This window comes from Pleurodeles waltl, chromosome 9, assembly GCF_031143425.1.
Source record: "Pleurodeles waltl isolate 20211129_DDA chromosome 9, aPleWal1.hap1.20221129, whole genome shotgun sequence".
Classification (NCBI taxonomy): Eukaryota; Metazoa; Chordata; class Amphibia; order Caudata; family Salamandridae; genus Pleurodeles; species Pleurodeles waltl.
The window spans coordinates 267011322-267026567 of record NC_090448.1 but is presented as its reverse complement, the minus strand read 5'-3'; the positions used below and the strand labels follow the sequence as shown (position 1 = coordinate 267026567).

At 47.3% G+C, this 15246-nt stretch overlaps 1 protein-coding gene across 1 annotated transcript in view; it reads left to right on the top strand.

Annotated features, from left to right (window-relative positions):
- Window positions 1-15246, top strand: part of IARS1 (isoleucyl-tRNA synthetase 1) — a 703557-nt gene that overhangs the window by 305024 nt on the left and 383287 nt on the right. The window contains exon 17 of the mRNA XM_069206674.1: window positions 346-432. Within this exon, the coding sequence (XP_069062775.1) occupies window positions 346-432 (87 nt within the window). The remainder of the gene's footprint in view (window positions 1-345; window positions 433-15246) is intronic.

Genomic DNA, 15246 nt, shown 5'->3' with positions numbered 1-15246 from the left:
TGGGTGGCATATGCAAATTCCAGTTTGGTTGGGTAGAGCTGGGTGAAAGTGGTACTTTGTCCTCCACAGCAGAGCTGGGAAAATTGTTCAAGTTCAAAAGCATACTTTTAATGCAAGAGTTCCCCCCAGTAGTACTTACCTGTTAATCCTCGAGGATGATTATTTTCTATAAGCAGCATAGTAGGCATGCTCTTAGCAATTTCCCAGGTTGTTCGGTGAGAACTATTGCCACATTACTTAATTCTATTTTCATTTCAAAGGGCAGCTCTGCCAAGTTGTTAGAAGGCTTGAGTTTTGCTACTGTGTTATGAACTAAATGGAAACTTGCTGTTTGTCTCATTTCAGGTTTTACACGCTGCTGGTGCTGTCAACGGCCCTCTTTGGAAAGCCGCCATTCAAGAATGTGATTGTCAATGGGCTAGTGCTGGCCAGGTGAGGAGAGTTAGCTGCACTGTAGCAACTTCGACATAATCGTGTTGATTCAAATATGTCTTTTTTTACTCATGGAAGCTTCATCAGAATCTTCTCTGAAATGCTCTGCATATACATGCCAGATTTACATTGAATGTTCCTTTCAATAGGGGGCCTGGGTAAAGATGAAACTATTTAGAATAAACAGCAAGATAAGCTCTCTCCTCTTAGTCTGTGCAAGTAAAGGCAAAATATTGTAGTTACCCTGTTATAACCCGAGGATCATAGGTGTGAAACCTGAAATTTTTTGTCCTGCAGAGGTTGATAAAAGGAAGTAGTATTGAGTGTAAAATTACATCACCTGTTAGAACATTTCTTAAACTACAAAAATTTGAGCTGGAGTGTGTTGACTAAACCATGGTAAAACATTTCATCTCCTTGCGAAGAGAGATTGTATATTTAATTATCTTAGGTTTATGATTGAAACCCACACTTCTGATGCATGCTTCCTCTGGCAGGTTCCTTATCTTGGAATATCCTACAGGTGCCAGCCTGGTTTGGAAATACATTTTTACCAGCAAATGCTTTGTAGGCTTTTGGTTGCTCCACTTTAGCCAAAGACCTGGAGCTCCCTGAGTTGACTAAGACCGAATTGAAAATTGCGCTTTCAACGAGGATCCGGAGTGGTCCCTTAGATATTTTGTGCCTATTTCGACAATTTTCTGTTGAAGGAACACTATGCCCCTTTTTTTTCATATGTCCTCAAGGTTCAAACCTTTTGGGTCCTGGGTCAGGCAGAAGTCGCCCACGGACCCTCATACTGTTTGTTTGGGGAGCACCACAACTTTGAGGATTGCGGCTCAACCCATTGTATTCAGCCATAGGCGTTGCAGGAAGAGCCTGGTGGTGCGACTGACAGAGGCTCGATGTCATCGTCGATTTCCTTCAAGGTGCTGGGAATGATCGCAAGACTGATCCAGGAGTTGTTCGCGCAAGCGCCCATTGCCCTTGACGTCGAAAGATAAGACATTGAAATGCAAGCGGTCAATGTCACTGTATCCCCTCGTGTCACATAATTCCTGCATTTCGTACGCCTTCCGCCAGTCTAAGGAGTTGGTGCATGAATCAACCCCATGCCTCCATGCTTTCCCTGGGGCCGCTGTAATTCTGGCCCAGTTGCAGGATTATTATAATTCGCTCCATGAGATCTTTGGGCCCCTACCTCCCACTGGTGTGCCTTCGAGCCCCAAGGAGTTGAGATGCATCCTACCTGACTCCACGTTGGTAGGTTTGCCCACTGCGTCAGATAGGCTGTCTGGCTCTGTACTTGAATCCGTACCGGCTCAGGTGCACAGCCCTTTGGGGTTCCCATCTGTGATGCTAGAGTTCATTCAGCCGATGCTGGTCACTCTCTCTGATGCCGAGACGCACCGGATGGCGTCGGAGCGATGCCAGTGGTGCCGGATACCTTCCCTCCTTCTTCTAAACACTCACTGGCTGTTTTTCCTACAGCGAACAGGCTTTTGGAGGTGAAGGAGAGGAGCTAGGGTTTAGCAACACATAGACAATACTGTCCAGCCTCCTCTAGAGGGTAGTTGCCTGACGGAACTGGGAGAGGCTAGTGGCCTAGAGTCCTCGCTGGCTTCAAACCTCCATCCACCGCTTGCCTTGCTGCAGAGGTGAACTTCTCCTTCGCTGGGGTGCTGAACAGGACAGCTGTGGTCCTAGAATTGCAGCTCCCCTCTGTGGAGGTGTCGACTGACCACTTGATAACAGTTGTAGGAAAGTGCCTCTTTTGGCATTGTCCACCCCGACACACACTTTTTCCCTGGTTTCTGGTGCAATTTAAATTGAAAGTGCACAGTAATTTTTCCCAATTGACAAACCTTTAGCTACCACTTTAGGTCCCTAGTGTAGGAAGTTGGCTATGTATGTACTATTTCAAAGTAAGAAATAGCATGTACAGAGTCCAAGGGTTCCCCTTAGAGGTAAGAATGTGGCAAAAGAGATAATTCTAATGCTCTATTTTGTGGTAGTGTGGTCGAGCAGTAGGCTTATCAGAGGGTAGTTTTAAGCATTTGTTGTACACACACAGGAAATAAATGAGGAACACACACTCAAAGACAATTTCAGGCCAATAGGTTTTTATATAGAAAAATATATGTTCTTAGTTTATTTTAAGAACCACAGGTTTAAGATTTACAAACAACACTTTAAATGAAAGGTATTTCACTCAGGTATCTTACGAAGTTTGAATTATCACAATAGCATGTACAGTTTTAGCAAAAATGGCAATAAGCAATTTTAAAAGTGAACACAGTGCAAAAATCAAAAGTTCCTGGGGGAGGTAAGTAAATGTTAAGTTCAGTTCACAGGTAAGTACAACACTTACAGGGTTCAAAGTTGGGTCCAAGGTAGCCCACCGTTGGGGGTTCAAGGCAACCCCAAAGTTACCACACCAGCAGCTCAGGGCCAGTCAGGTGCAGAGGTCAAAGTGATGCCCAAAACACATAGGCTTCAATGGAAATAGGGGTGCCCCGGTTCTAGTCTGCCAGCAGGTAAGTACCTGCGACTTCGGAGGGCAGACCACGGGGGTTTTGTAGGGCACCAGGGGGGACACAAGCAGGCACCGAAAGTACACCCTCAGCGGCACAGGGGCGTCCAGGTGCAGAGTGCAAACAGGCGTCGGGTTTTCAATAGGATTCAATAGGGAGACCCGGGGGGGTCTCTTCAACGAATCAGGCAGGCACAGGGGGGCTCCTCGGGGTACCCACCACCTGGGCTAGGTAGAGGGTCGCCTGGGGGGTCGCTCCTGCACTGGAGTTCGGTTCCTTCAGGTCCTGGGGCTGCGGGTGCAGTGTGGTTTCCGGGCGTCAGGTTTCTTGAAGCAGGTAGTCGCGGTCAGGGGGAGTCTCTGGATTTCCTCTGCAGGCGTTGCTGTGTGGGCTCAGGGGGGTCAACTCTGGCTACTCACGGGCTCGCAGTTGCCGGGGAGTCCTCCCTGTAGAGTTAGTTTTCCGCATGTCGAGCCGGGGGCGTCGGGTGCAGAGTGGAAAGTCTCACGCTTCCGGCGGGAAACGTGTGATCTTTAAAAGTTGTTTCTTTGTTGCAAAGTTGCAGGTTTGTTGAACAGGGCCCCTGTTCTCAGGAGCTTCTTAGTCCTTTTAGATGCAGGGTAGTCCTCTGAGGCTTCAGAAGCCTCTGGACCCTGTGGGATGCGTCGCTGTTGCAGTTTTTCTCGAAGTCGGGAGACAGGCCGGTAGGGCTGGGGCCAAAGCAGTTGGTGTCTGTCTTCTCTGCAGGGCTTCAGGTCAGCAGTCCGTCTTCGTCTTCAGGTTGCAGGAATCTATCTTCCTCGGTTCTGGGAGCCCCTAAATACTCAATTTAGGGGTGTGTTTAGTTCTGGGAGGTTAGTAGCCAATGGCTACTAGCCCTGAGGGTGGCTACACCCTCTTTGTGCCTCCTCCCTGTGGGGAGAGGGGCACATCCCTAATCCTATTGGGGGAATCCTCCATCTGCAAGATGGAGGATTTCTAAAAGTCAGAGTCACCTCAGCTCAGGACACCTTACGGGCTGTCCTGACTGGGGAGTGACTCCTCCTTGCTTTTCTCATTATCTCCTCCGGTCTTGCCGCCAAAAGTGGGGGCAGTGGCCGGAGGGGCGGGCATCTCCACTAGCTGGGATGCCCTGTGGCGCTGTAACAAAGGGGGTGAGCCTTTGAGGCTCACCGCCTGGTGTTACAGTTCATGCAGAGGGAGGTGAGAAGCACCTCCACCCAGTACAGGCTTTGTTCCTGGCCACAGAGTGGCAAAGGCACTCTCCCCATGTGGCCAGCAACATGTCTGGTGTGTGGCAGGCTGGCAAAACTAGTCAGCCCACACTGGAAGTCGGGTATGTTTTCATGGGGCATAAGATGCCCTCTGGGTGTATTTTTACAATAAAGTGCACACTGGCATCAGTGTGCATTTATTGTGCTGAGAAGTTTGATACCAAACTTCACAGTTTTCAGTGTAGCCATTATGGTGCTGTGGAGCTCGTGTTTGACAGGCTCCCAGACCATATACTCTTATGGATACTCTGCACTTACAATGTCTAAGGTTTTGCTTAGACACTGTAGGGGCATAGTGCTCATGCACCTATGCCCTCACCTGTGGTATATTGCACCCTGCCTTAGGGCTGTAAGGCCTGCTAGAGGGGTGACTTATCTATGCCATAGGCAGTGTGAGGTTGGCATGGCACCCTGAGGGGAGTGCCATGTCGGCTTAGTGATTTTTTTCCCCACCAGCACACACAAGCTGGCAAGCAGTGTGCCTGTGCTGAGTGGGGGGTCCCTAGGGTGGCATAAGACATGCTGCAGCCCTTAGAGACCTTCCCTGGCATCAGGGCCCTTGGTACTAGCGGTACCAGTTACAAGGGACTTAACCTGGTTGCCAGGGTTGTGCCAATTGTGGAGACAAAGGTACAGTTTAGGGAAAGAACACTGGTGCTGGGGACTGGTTAGCAGGCCTCAGCACACTTTCAAATCATAACTTGGCATCAGCAAAGGCAAAAAGGCAGGGGGTAACCATGCCAAGGAGGCATTTCCTTACACCTAGTAAATGGTACCTCTGGTACGGGGTACTAAAGGAAGTCCCCTGTGGACCGCAGCACAGATTGTACCCTCTCACTAAGTGCCAGCATTACTGCTTTCGCAGGTTGCATGAATTGGTGCAGAACTAAAATGAAAACACGACATGGCACAGAGCCTGTATGCCCTGTCCCCCTTTGAACTGCATGCAATGTATGTAAGCCACCCCTCTAGCAGGCCCTACAGCCCCAGAGGCAGGTTGTATTATATTACATGTGAGGGCATACCTGCATTATCAGATATGCCCTACTATGTCTTTGTCAATCCTCACTGAAGATAGTGATGTTTGTTGTCAAATATCTCGTGTTAATAAACCCTCACTGAATCCAGGGATGGATTCATTGATACATGCACTCAGAGTGCAACTTAGAGGTGCCCACTGAAAACCTACCAACTCCTAGCATGGACACTGACTGGTCAAAATCGGTGCTGCCACCTTAGACAGAGTTCTGGCCCCCTGAGATGAGAGCTGAAGCTCTCGAGGGCTCAGAACAAAGGCAGGACTGACATTCTAGGGCAGGGAGCTTCAAAGGCTTTGCCCCCTTTGTGATGCGACCCAGGTCTCTACAGATGGTGGAGATGACATACTTCTGTATCCTTGGCAGGAGCTCAGGCAGGAAAATTAGTTAAATTAGAAGTGCCCACTTCATGACAGTCCCACCCTTAAGGTGGACGAGCTGAAGTAGACACAACGTTTTGAATTCCTCCTTCTTGCCTGGAAGGAATTAGGTAACTAGTGTTGGGGCTATGCCCACTTCCCAAAGGGAGTGGTCATAAAAAGGGTGTAGTCACCCTAAAGGTGAGTAGCCCATTGGCTACACCTGGCACTCCCTGTAGCGCCCCAAAAGTAAGCATTTGGGTGGCAACCCTTGACACTAGAACTCAGATTTCTGATGACCTAAGAAGAGCTGGACACTTCAGAGTTGCACCAGCAGAAAAGACTACATGTACCAACTGACTTGGCCACAGCCCTTCCGGCCTGACTGCAGCCTTAAACGATCCTGCGCCAAAAGACGACCTGTCCTGCACCCCAGCGTCCTCCAAAACTTTGGGAGTACTGCCTGCCTTCGACCAAGATCTCCGAGAACAGCGGACCTGTTCAAGAAGAAACCAACCTCAAAAGAAAAGAATTCTGCCACGAAGAACCGCAAAACCGCCTCTGGATCCGCCTCTGCACCTGACGCCAATGGTCGGAGTCCAGGTGGCCTACCAGTCCTGTGAAGGTTCCCCCATGATTCTGAGTCTGTTGGCTGACCCTTCCCGGACTCTGCCTCAGAGCCTGCAGGCTCAACGTGAAGACTCCTAATGGCAACCTGCCTGGTAAGCTGGTCCTGATGCCAAAAGACACCCCTGCCCCCGGAGCTCCTGGGCCTGAGGGAGCTGGACTGTCAGTGCCCATATGTCCCCCAGTATCAGAACGTACTTGGGCAGTGGTGGGTTTTCTTCATTCAGCCTCCTGGCCTGAGCCTGAAGCCTTTTTTCCAAAAGTGATCTTCCCCATTGCTTAAAATTGGGCGCCGAATGCTGTTGGCAGTCTGCACGTGGCTGCACCTGTGACACTGAGGGTGTAAGTTGGTGCTGCCTTGTGACCCCTGACATCGCTTTACTCACCCGTGAGCAGCGCATCTTCATTCAACCCCAGTCTCCATTGGTTAACATTAGGCACCCAACTCCGAATTTGACCTCTGCACCCGGCCGCACCTGTGCCGCTGTGGGTGCATTCTTAGTACTTATTTGAACCTTGCCTGGTGTTGACCTAAAACCCAGAAAACGGGATTAGTAAGTCGTGTACTTACCTTCAAAGATGCATTCTTGTTTTCCTCCCATAAATTAACCTTGCTGATCTGAAAAATTGCACTGTCGATTTTTGGAACTGCAAAGTATTTATGCTTGAAAATCTACTTACCTGATTACGAAGTTCTTGGGTTTGAATCACATATAAAAATAAATGTTATTTTTTTTAATTGGTCTTGGTTAAGAGTGTCTGCCTCATTACTTGCCTCTGTGAGTTCAACAAATGCTTAGCACTACCCTCTGATAAGCCCAACTGCTTGTACACCCTACCACAAAATAGAGCATTAGTCCTATCTACTTTTTTCTCTACAATACAAATTGGGGATCCACTGTACTTTCTGCACAGTGTACTTCATTTTAGCGCACTATATAGAGAACTAGTTTCCTACAATAGTACTTCACCAGGGCCAAACCTGAATAGTTGGTGCTTACCTTTAGTGAAGCACTATATGAGCTTTTATTAGTGGCCTGGGCCAAGCTCTTATGGGTACACCTATGAAGAGGTCCATAACATCCGGCCCTCCCCCGAGGATCCAGCTTGTCTCTTCCGGCACCCATCTCCAAGAAGTTTTGTGGTGCATATATAAAAGCTGGGTGCCGATACGGCCTCTTTTGACCCCAGCATCCACCCCAGCGTTCCTTCAGACGGGAAGCCCATATGGCTGGAAACTTGTGGAAGAAACATTTTCTCCTCAGCCAGCTCAACTCTGTGGTCAATAAACAGTACATGTGCTCTGGGCCGCTTTTCCTGTGCGTTGTGGGATTCGGTGACGCGCCTGCTACCTTCCCTTCTGGAGGAGACCTGAAACAAACTTGCCCAGACACTCCGGGATCAGTGAGAGGCAGCTACGTTTCCAATAAAATGTGGTATGGATACCATGGAATCAGTAGGCCCAGCCATGGCTCATTCTGAAGTGACACACTGACTTTTTTTGAGGCTGTCCAATCCACCCTGGAGGACATGACCTTTGATTGCACCCGCCTGTTCGATATACATGCGTATTCTGGAATGCATCGCTTCAGTGACAGTTGGCATGGAAAAGACTCTTAAAGTCTGTTCTTGTATTCCTTTTTTTCGCTTCATCACCATTCCACCTTCTGGTGTCTTCCAGTGCGGTGTTCCTTCCTTGTGTAGATAATATTATTGTAATTTATTTTGGCCTGTCGATGACAGCTCTTCGCTTCCTATATCTAGGAGGTATTTTCTTTGTGACCTTAAGTGGGTGTTCCGCCTGATGGAACATGTTTTAAAAAAAAAAAATTCTCTGAAGATTGGCTTCATGCCCAAGAGAGATTTGCCTGTATGGTATGTTCGTTGCTCTGGCTAGAGCATCTTCTGTATGCCTTAAACACATTGCTAAGTGGTCCTTATCATTCCCCTTATAGAAATGCTTATAATTCTAACACCCTGGGAGCCTTTTTACATGGCTCCACGTTGTTTTGCTTTACTTTGGACTGAGCCAAGATATGCAAACTGAAAGGAGTCAAAACTATTCTCTGGAATGCACTTCTTAATCTGAAGAAGACATTTATTATAGCTTTTTGCAAGGTTCGTGAAGGAAGGTTTGAACAGTAAAAAGTGTACCTTCAAAATGTGCAACAACAATGTAAGACCATTTGTAAAGAATCTTCAGTCTATAAACAGCAAATATGTACATGCAACACAAACACTTATATTGATATATATTCCTACGCAGTGCAAAGCAAATAATTAATCAAAATTCATCACCGTAGGGCCTGTCAGATGCTTCATCTTTCTCATGCCAGCAAGAAGATGTACCCGTTCAACTGCGAGAAAGAGATCTCCACCCTCACGGGACAGATATGTCAGGCATTTGAAGTCCATTCCTGACGGAGGTCTCGGAATTTACCGCTACTGAGCAGGGCCATCTTTTTATATCTTAAAGAACCGAGGAAAGGGCTTTCTGGAAAAACCCCTCCTCTCAGAAGGAAATATTCAAAAATGCTGGCTAGTTTAGGTGAGCTTTGAAAGGAACGCATTGAGAATTGGCCAGCATCCCAAGGCATTTCTCCCAAAGTCAACCCGTTCTCTGCTCGTATTATAAACATCAGCCTGGTACATTCTTATCGTGCTGACTGCTTACCTCCTACATGTTATGTACCAGTCCTAGGTGATATGTCCTAGCTCTTAGGTGAGAAGGAAAACACGCAGAAATGATGAACACGTTGCATAACATGTTTGTGTGGAAAAGTGCTTGTATCTTCAAGTTGGCGGTGAAGTTAAACGAACACAGAATGGAGTCTAGGCTGAATACAAAATGGAGTATATAACCAGGGACCACTAAAGTGACAGTGGGCAGCTAAGCCAGATGCAAAGTGGAGCGACACAACATCAGTGGTCAACACACAAATATCACTACATTCCACCCTTTGACCAGTGACTCGTGTAGCCTGTAGGTTTAAAATCAACTTTTTTCAGACTAAACATTGCAAGAAAATTAGGAATAGATTGTACACAGCAACTTAATGATATAATAAGAACTAATGCTACAAAAATTCCAACAAAAACTTTGCTTAATTTTCCGAAATCAGGTAACCATTGAAATAACCAGTCCCACCATCCCTGATCTATATCCTGCTTTACCCCTTTCACTAATGTAAGTAGGGTATCAATGTGGGCCTGGATAGATTTAGAGTGGTCAGAACGATTAAAACAACACATGCCTTCAAATTCATTGCAACCGTGGTTATGTTTTAGCAAAAAATAGTCTATAGCATTTCTGTTTTGTAATGCAGCTTTCCGGATACCACGCACATCTAATAAAAATTCAGATAAAGCAATAGAAGTATTGTTAATATTTTTAACTATTACACACGCTAGCTTATTGATTAACCTAGTGTTGTGTTCAGTTAAACCAGGCACTCCTACAATGGAAAGGCTTAAGCTTAGATACTCTGATTGGGATGATAGTTGGATATCTGAATCACAATTTTCATCTAGCTGCATTGTATCTCTGGGATAGCAAGTATGTATACAGTTAGATGGAAACATCATGAGTCCCAGGCATGCAAAGGCACACGGCCCACCTGTTATGTTAGCCGGAATGTAAGTAAAAGTCAGGTTTCCACACGAAAACAGCAAGCCAACTGGCAACTTGACATGTTTAATGTGACTGGCAGCAGTCGCTAGATGACGACAAGCCATATGATTCGACATATTTTTGCAATCTCTGTCCGTTTGGTAAAAGCCCAAAACTCTGGGTTCCCATGGTAAGTTTTGAGAGGTTGATGTTTTCTTTTCTAAGCACCATTGAATGCAGTCTCCAATGTCACGAGAATTACAGGACATGTAGTAACATACATCATCGATAGTAATGTTGTAGGTGATTATATGAGTGAAATTGTCCCACTTTTCATTGGTTGTTTCCTGACAGCCCCTGCAATACTTATAGGGACTGAAGTGGGTTTCAACATTATGGGGGTGATTCTGATTCTGGCGGGCGGCAGAGGCCGCCTGCCAGAATTCCGCCCCCATTATACCGCTCCGCGGTCAGAAGACCGCGGAGGGTATTCTGAGTTTTTCCCTGGGCTGGCGGGCGGTCTCCAAAAGACCGCCCGCCAGCCCAGGGAAAAACTCCCTTCCCACGAGGATGCCGGCTCGTAATCGAGCCGGCGGAGTGGGAAGGTGCGACGGGTGCAGTGGCACCCGTCGCGTATTTCAGTGTCTGCAAGGCAGACACTGAAATACTTTGCGGGGCCATCCCGCGACCCCCCCTACCGCCATCCTGTTCATGGCGGCTTTCCGCAGCCATGGAGGATTCAAACGAGCAGCGGAAAGTCAGCGGGAGACCGCTGACTTTCAGCTTCTGACCGCGGCTGAACCGCCGCGGTCAGAATGCTGGTTGGAGCACCGCCAGCCTGTTGGCGGTGCTCCCGTGGTCGGTGGCCCTGGCGGCCACCGGCCGCCAGGGTCAGAATGACCCCCTATGTTCTTTCACGTCTTTGTCACGGTTAGTAGCATTGAAAATTTCTGACAAGATGCTTGTTGGCATTGGTATGGCGATCAAACATGTTGACAAAACATCCACAGCGCTTCTCATCGCGCCCATGCAGAAATCAGATCGGTTGAGCATGGTTTGCTCCAAATGAATCCAAATGTCATTCAGATGCAGTAAAGGTGTCACACGACCTGGTCGATCAATCAAGTTCAAATTGGGGATGTTGGGTCCCTCCTGACCCCACACGCCCAAAAGGAGACCACACGGAACACTTGCGGCAAAAACAAGCTGAGGTATGATCTGTAAAAGAAAAAAGTATGATAATTCTCGCAAATAACATTTATCACCTGCAATATGTTCCCATTTTTCCTTTCCTGGTTTTATGATCAACAGAACATTATTGGGGCCCTTTGCTATAATTTCTGCAGGTTCTGGATGGCCATTTGGGAATTCCACCCACACTTTAGCACCAGGGTTCTTATCAGTGGAACCAATACCTCCCTCCCCACATACAGTAAGAAGGGCTGGGGCGGTCCCCTTCCTTACCAATCCCTCATACACTGGAATTATAACAAGTTGGGTAATTCTGTCTCCAATTTGAATGAATAAGTCAACTTCTCCACTATTCAACAGAATAACTTTGATTTACTCCAGTATTGGAACTTTCATAGATTCACATGCTTGAATCATTCCCCATCGTCGAAATGGGAGCCCCCGGTACATTTAACCAAACAGTTTTGACATAGATATAACCTAAGGGCCCTAGGCCTCTTAATTTAACAGTATCAGAGTCATTTTAAGAAAAACGACCAAACTTGAGCACCCATCAATCAGAAGACACCTCCCTCTAGAACCCTCCTGAGAGAAGATCCAGGACTTCAGATTTTCTACTGCACGTCGTGCACGTCGTGAGGAGTCTCCTCAGAGCTCTGCTCTTGCTTCACACTTTTGGATTAGCTCTAAGCTGATTTTTCTTCTGCTAACCTTGTTTTGACTGATTGTGGGTAAGGCTTACAGTATGTCTGACAAGGAAAAGACCGGTTAATTCAGAGCCTGCAAGATCTGTGGCAAAAAGAGACTACACTCGGAAGACCCTCATCAGGACTGCATATACTGCCTCTATCCAGACCACTCAGCTAAGGACTGTAAGGTTTGTCGTACCTTTTCTTCTAAGACTCTGAAGGTTAGAGAAGGCAGATTATTGACATGGCTGCAAAAACTTAAGTCCAGAGATAATCCAGTCTCTGATTCAAATGGTGATGACTCCTCAACATCGTCCAAAAAGTCATCAAAAAGGGCTAGATCACATTCAAGATCTTCTTCAGAGCAATCAAGAAAAGCCCACAAAAAGACCACCTCAGGGTCTTACAAAGGCCGCAGCCCCTCCACTTCCCCTCATAGATTCTCCAAAAAAGGGAAAAGAGGTCATGCAAACAGCTCTGAAAGGCACAAAAAGTAATCTTCTGTACCTCCATCTGTGTCTGCTGGACCTTTCAAAAGGCCCTCATCTGCTCCTGGGGCAAAGATTATACAGTCGACGACAGTCTCATCGTCGACGACGTCGGTGAGTGCATTTTCACCGTCGACAACGGTTTCCACTTTTTCAGCGCCAACAGCAGTTCTGACGACAACATTGTTGACGAGAATCTACACATCATCATTTTCGACGGCAGTAACAATGGTGTCCGCATTGCCGTAGTCATCAACGGTAGATTCTTCAGTAAGGCTGCCGAAGATTAAGATCTCAATGCGTTTGTCGTCGTCGCCGACTCCACCGTTGATGAAGGCTATATCTGCGCCGTCTACGACACAATCGACGAGGGCAAAACTGCGCAAAAGCCAGGAAAAACTTACCCCACGGCATACTTCACCTAGTAAAGTAACCCCTCTCCTGCCAGTACATCTGCTGGAGGGGGATGAAGAATCAGACGAAGAGGGACCATTTGGAACAGCACATAGCCCCTCTCAGTTAAATGTGAAGTATCAAGAGGAGGATGATGAGTATGGCAAGACCTATGACTCCCAGTACTATGTAGGGGATCAGGCATACCAGGAGGATGCATACATACCAAGCTCTTTGTTGTCTGATCTCAGAGCAGTGCTTGCTGATTACAGTAAGCGTTTTCCACCTCAGGAACAGAGACAACCAAAACCTCTTTCGTCGCCTGTTTCAAGGGTTACCACTCCACGTCCGAGGCCAACCTCTTTGCCACTAGCGAATGTGGCCACACCGGATATGACCATACCACAGGACACTGATGTTTCAGAAGGTGATCAAGAAGAAGGAGAACTCCTTGACACTGAGTCGGAATTCCAGCTCCTTCTTCTCCTTCTCAGCCGAAAGTGGATTCTCCTCCAGATGACATCAGAGGATTCCATAATCTCCTGCAGAGAGCGGCTAAATGGTTTGCTCTTCCAATGACATCCAAACAAACATACCATTACTCAACTTCTTATGGGAAGAGGGTTTGAAAGTCATGCACAACCCTGCTATGGTCACAGCGGTGCTTCCTCGACTGGACAAAAAGTACAAGGCACCAGAGGATGCCCCAGCATGTCTGACTGGTCACCCTCATCCAGATTAAGTGGTCACTCAGGTGGCACAGAGAAGGTCCAAAAATCCCTCTACTCCAATTTCCGCACCTCTGGACAAGTAGGGTAGATGGTTGGCCAATATTGGAAAGAGGTTTTCATCAATGTCTAGCCTCGTTATAAGAGCGACTAACTGCCTGGCAGTGTTAGCCAGATATGACAGACAACTATGGGCAGACATCGCCCCGCATATTGACCAGTTGCCGGAGGATGTTAAGTTGGAGGTGAAGAGGACATTACATGAGGGAGAGCGTATGTCAGCGGAACTGATAGATTGTGCTATGGATATAGCCACAACTGCGTTTCATTAGCTCGCAGGGGCGGCAGTCCTTCTGAGGCAAGGCTGGCTAAAGGCTACATCGTTCCGTCCTGAGGTCCAGAATAATATCATAGATCTTCCTTTCGATGGACAGGCATTGTTTGGAAAACATATTGACGAGACACTTCAGTCAATTAAATGCAATACAGATACGGCAAAATCGTTGGGAACTCTCCAGTTTCGGAAACCTTCCTTTCGAGCCACGAGAGGACATGGAATGCCTTCATATAGGGGAGGCTACCAGCAATACAGGTACTGGACGTATCCTTCCTCCTCTCAGCAGTTCCGTCAATACTACACACAAAGGCAGCCGCCACAAGCGGCTTACGGCAGATCTGGCTCTAGAGTACGCTCAACTCGCCCTGCTATAGACTCAGCTTGCAGAGCGTGATACACCCAAGGCTCTGCCTGCATCCGACCACCCTCCTCCGGTTCTAGGCAGAAAGATATCCCTGTTTTTCCAACAATGGCAAGTCATAACTTCGGACAAGTGGGTCTTACAATTAGTGAAGCATGGCCACACTCTAGAGTTTGTCCAAATGCCTCCTCCCAATCCTCCTCGCAGGACTTCCCCGAAGTATCTAGAACAACTAAAAAGGGAGATCAACAAAATGCTCCTCAAAGGAGCAATAGAGAGAGTACCTCCATCACAGCGAGGACGTTTTTTTTAACTCCAGTTTCTTTCTCATTCACAAAAAGTGGAAGGACTGGAGGCCGATCCTTGACCTCAGAGAATTAAACGCTTACTTGAAAAAACAATCCTTCCGCATGATAAGCCTACAGGATGTCCCTCTGCGATTGAACCAGAGAGATATTATGTCTACACTAGACCTAAATGATGCATATTTCCACATCCCCATTCACCCAGCCCACAGACAATACCTGAGATTCATGGTAGCTGGAAGCCATTTTCAATTTTGAGTCCTCCCTTTTGGACTAAAGTCAGCTCCCAGGATATTTACAAAGTGCCTAGCGCTGATTGCAGCCTTTCTCAGGAGAAGAAGACATCAGGTATTCCCATATCTAGACGATTGGCTGATAAAGGCAAACACCTACGCCGGAGCGCGCAAGTCAACAAGAAAGTGCGTTTCCTTGCTCAGGAGCTTAGGCCTGACCCTCAACTGGGAGAAATCCAAACCCCTACCATCACGCAGGATCACCTTTTTAGGAGCAAAACTGGAAACTCAATCCACCATGGCATGTCCTACTGTGGAGAGACAACAAAAAATATTAGCTGTAGCAAAATCGATTCAGAGAAAGGACTACATTTCAATTCGCCTCTTCAAATCTTTACTGGGTATGATGTCATCATGCATACCTCTAGTTCCTCTCTGCAAGCTCAAGATGCGCCCCCTGCAAGAGCAGCTCAATCTACAATGGCTCCAAATTTCAGGAAGTTCTGAAGATCAGATAAACACAACCCCAGCAATAGTCAAAGCTCTGGTATGGTGGTCTCAAAAACATAATCTGTCTATCGGCCTATTGTTTCTCCATCGCCCAGCACTGTGGACTATCACCACAGATGCCTCCCTGGAAGGTTGGGG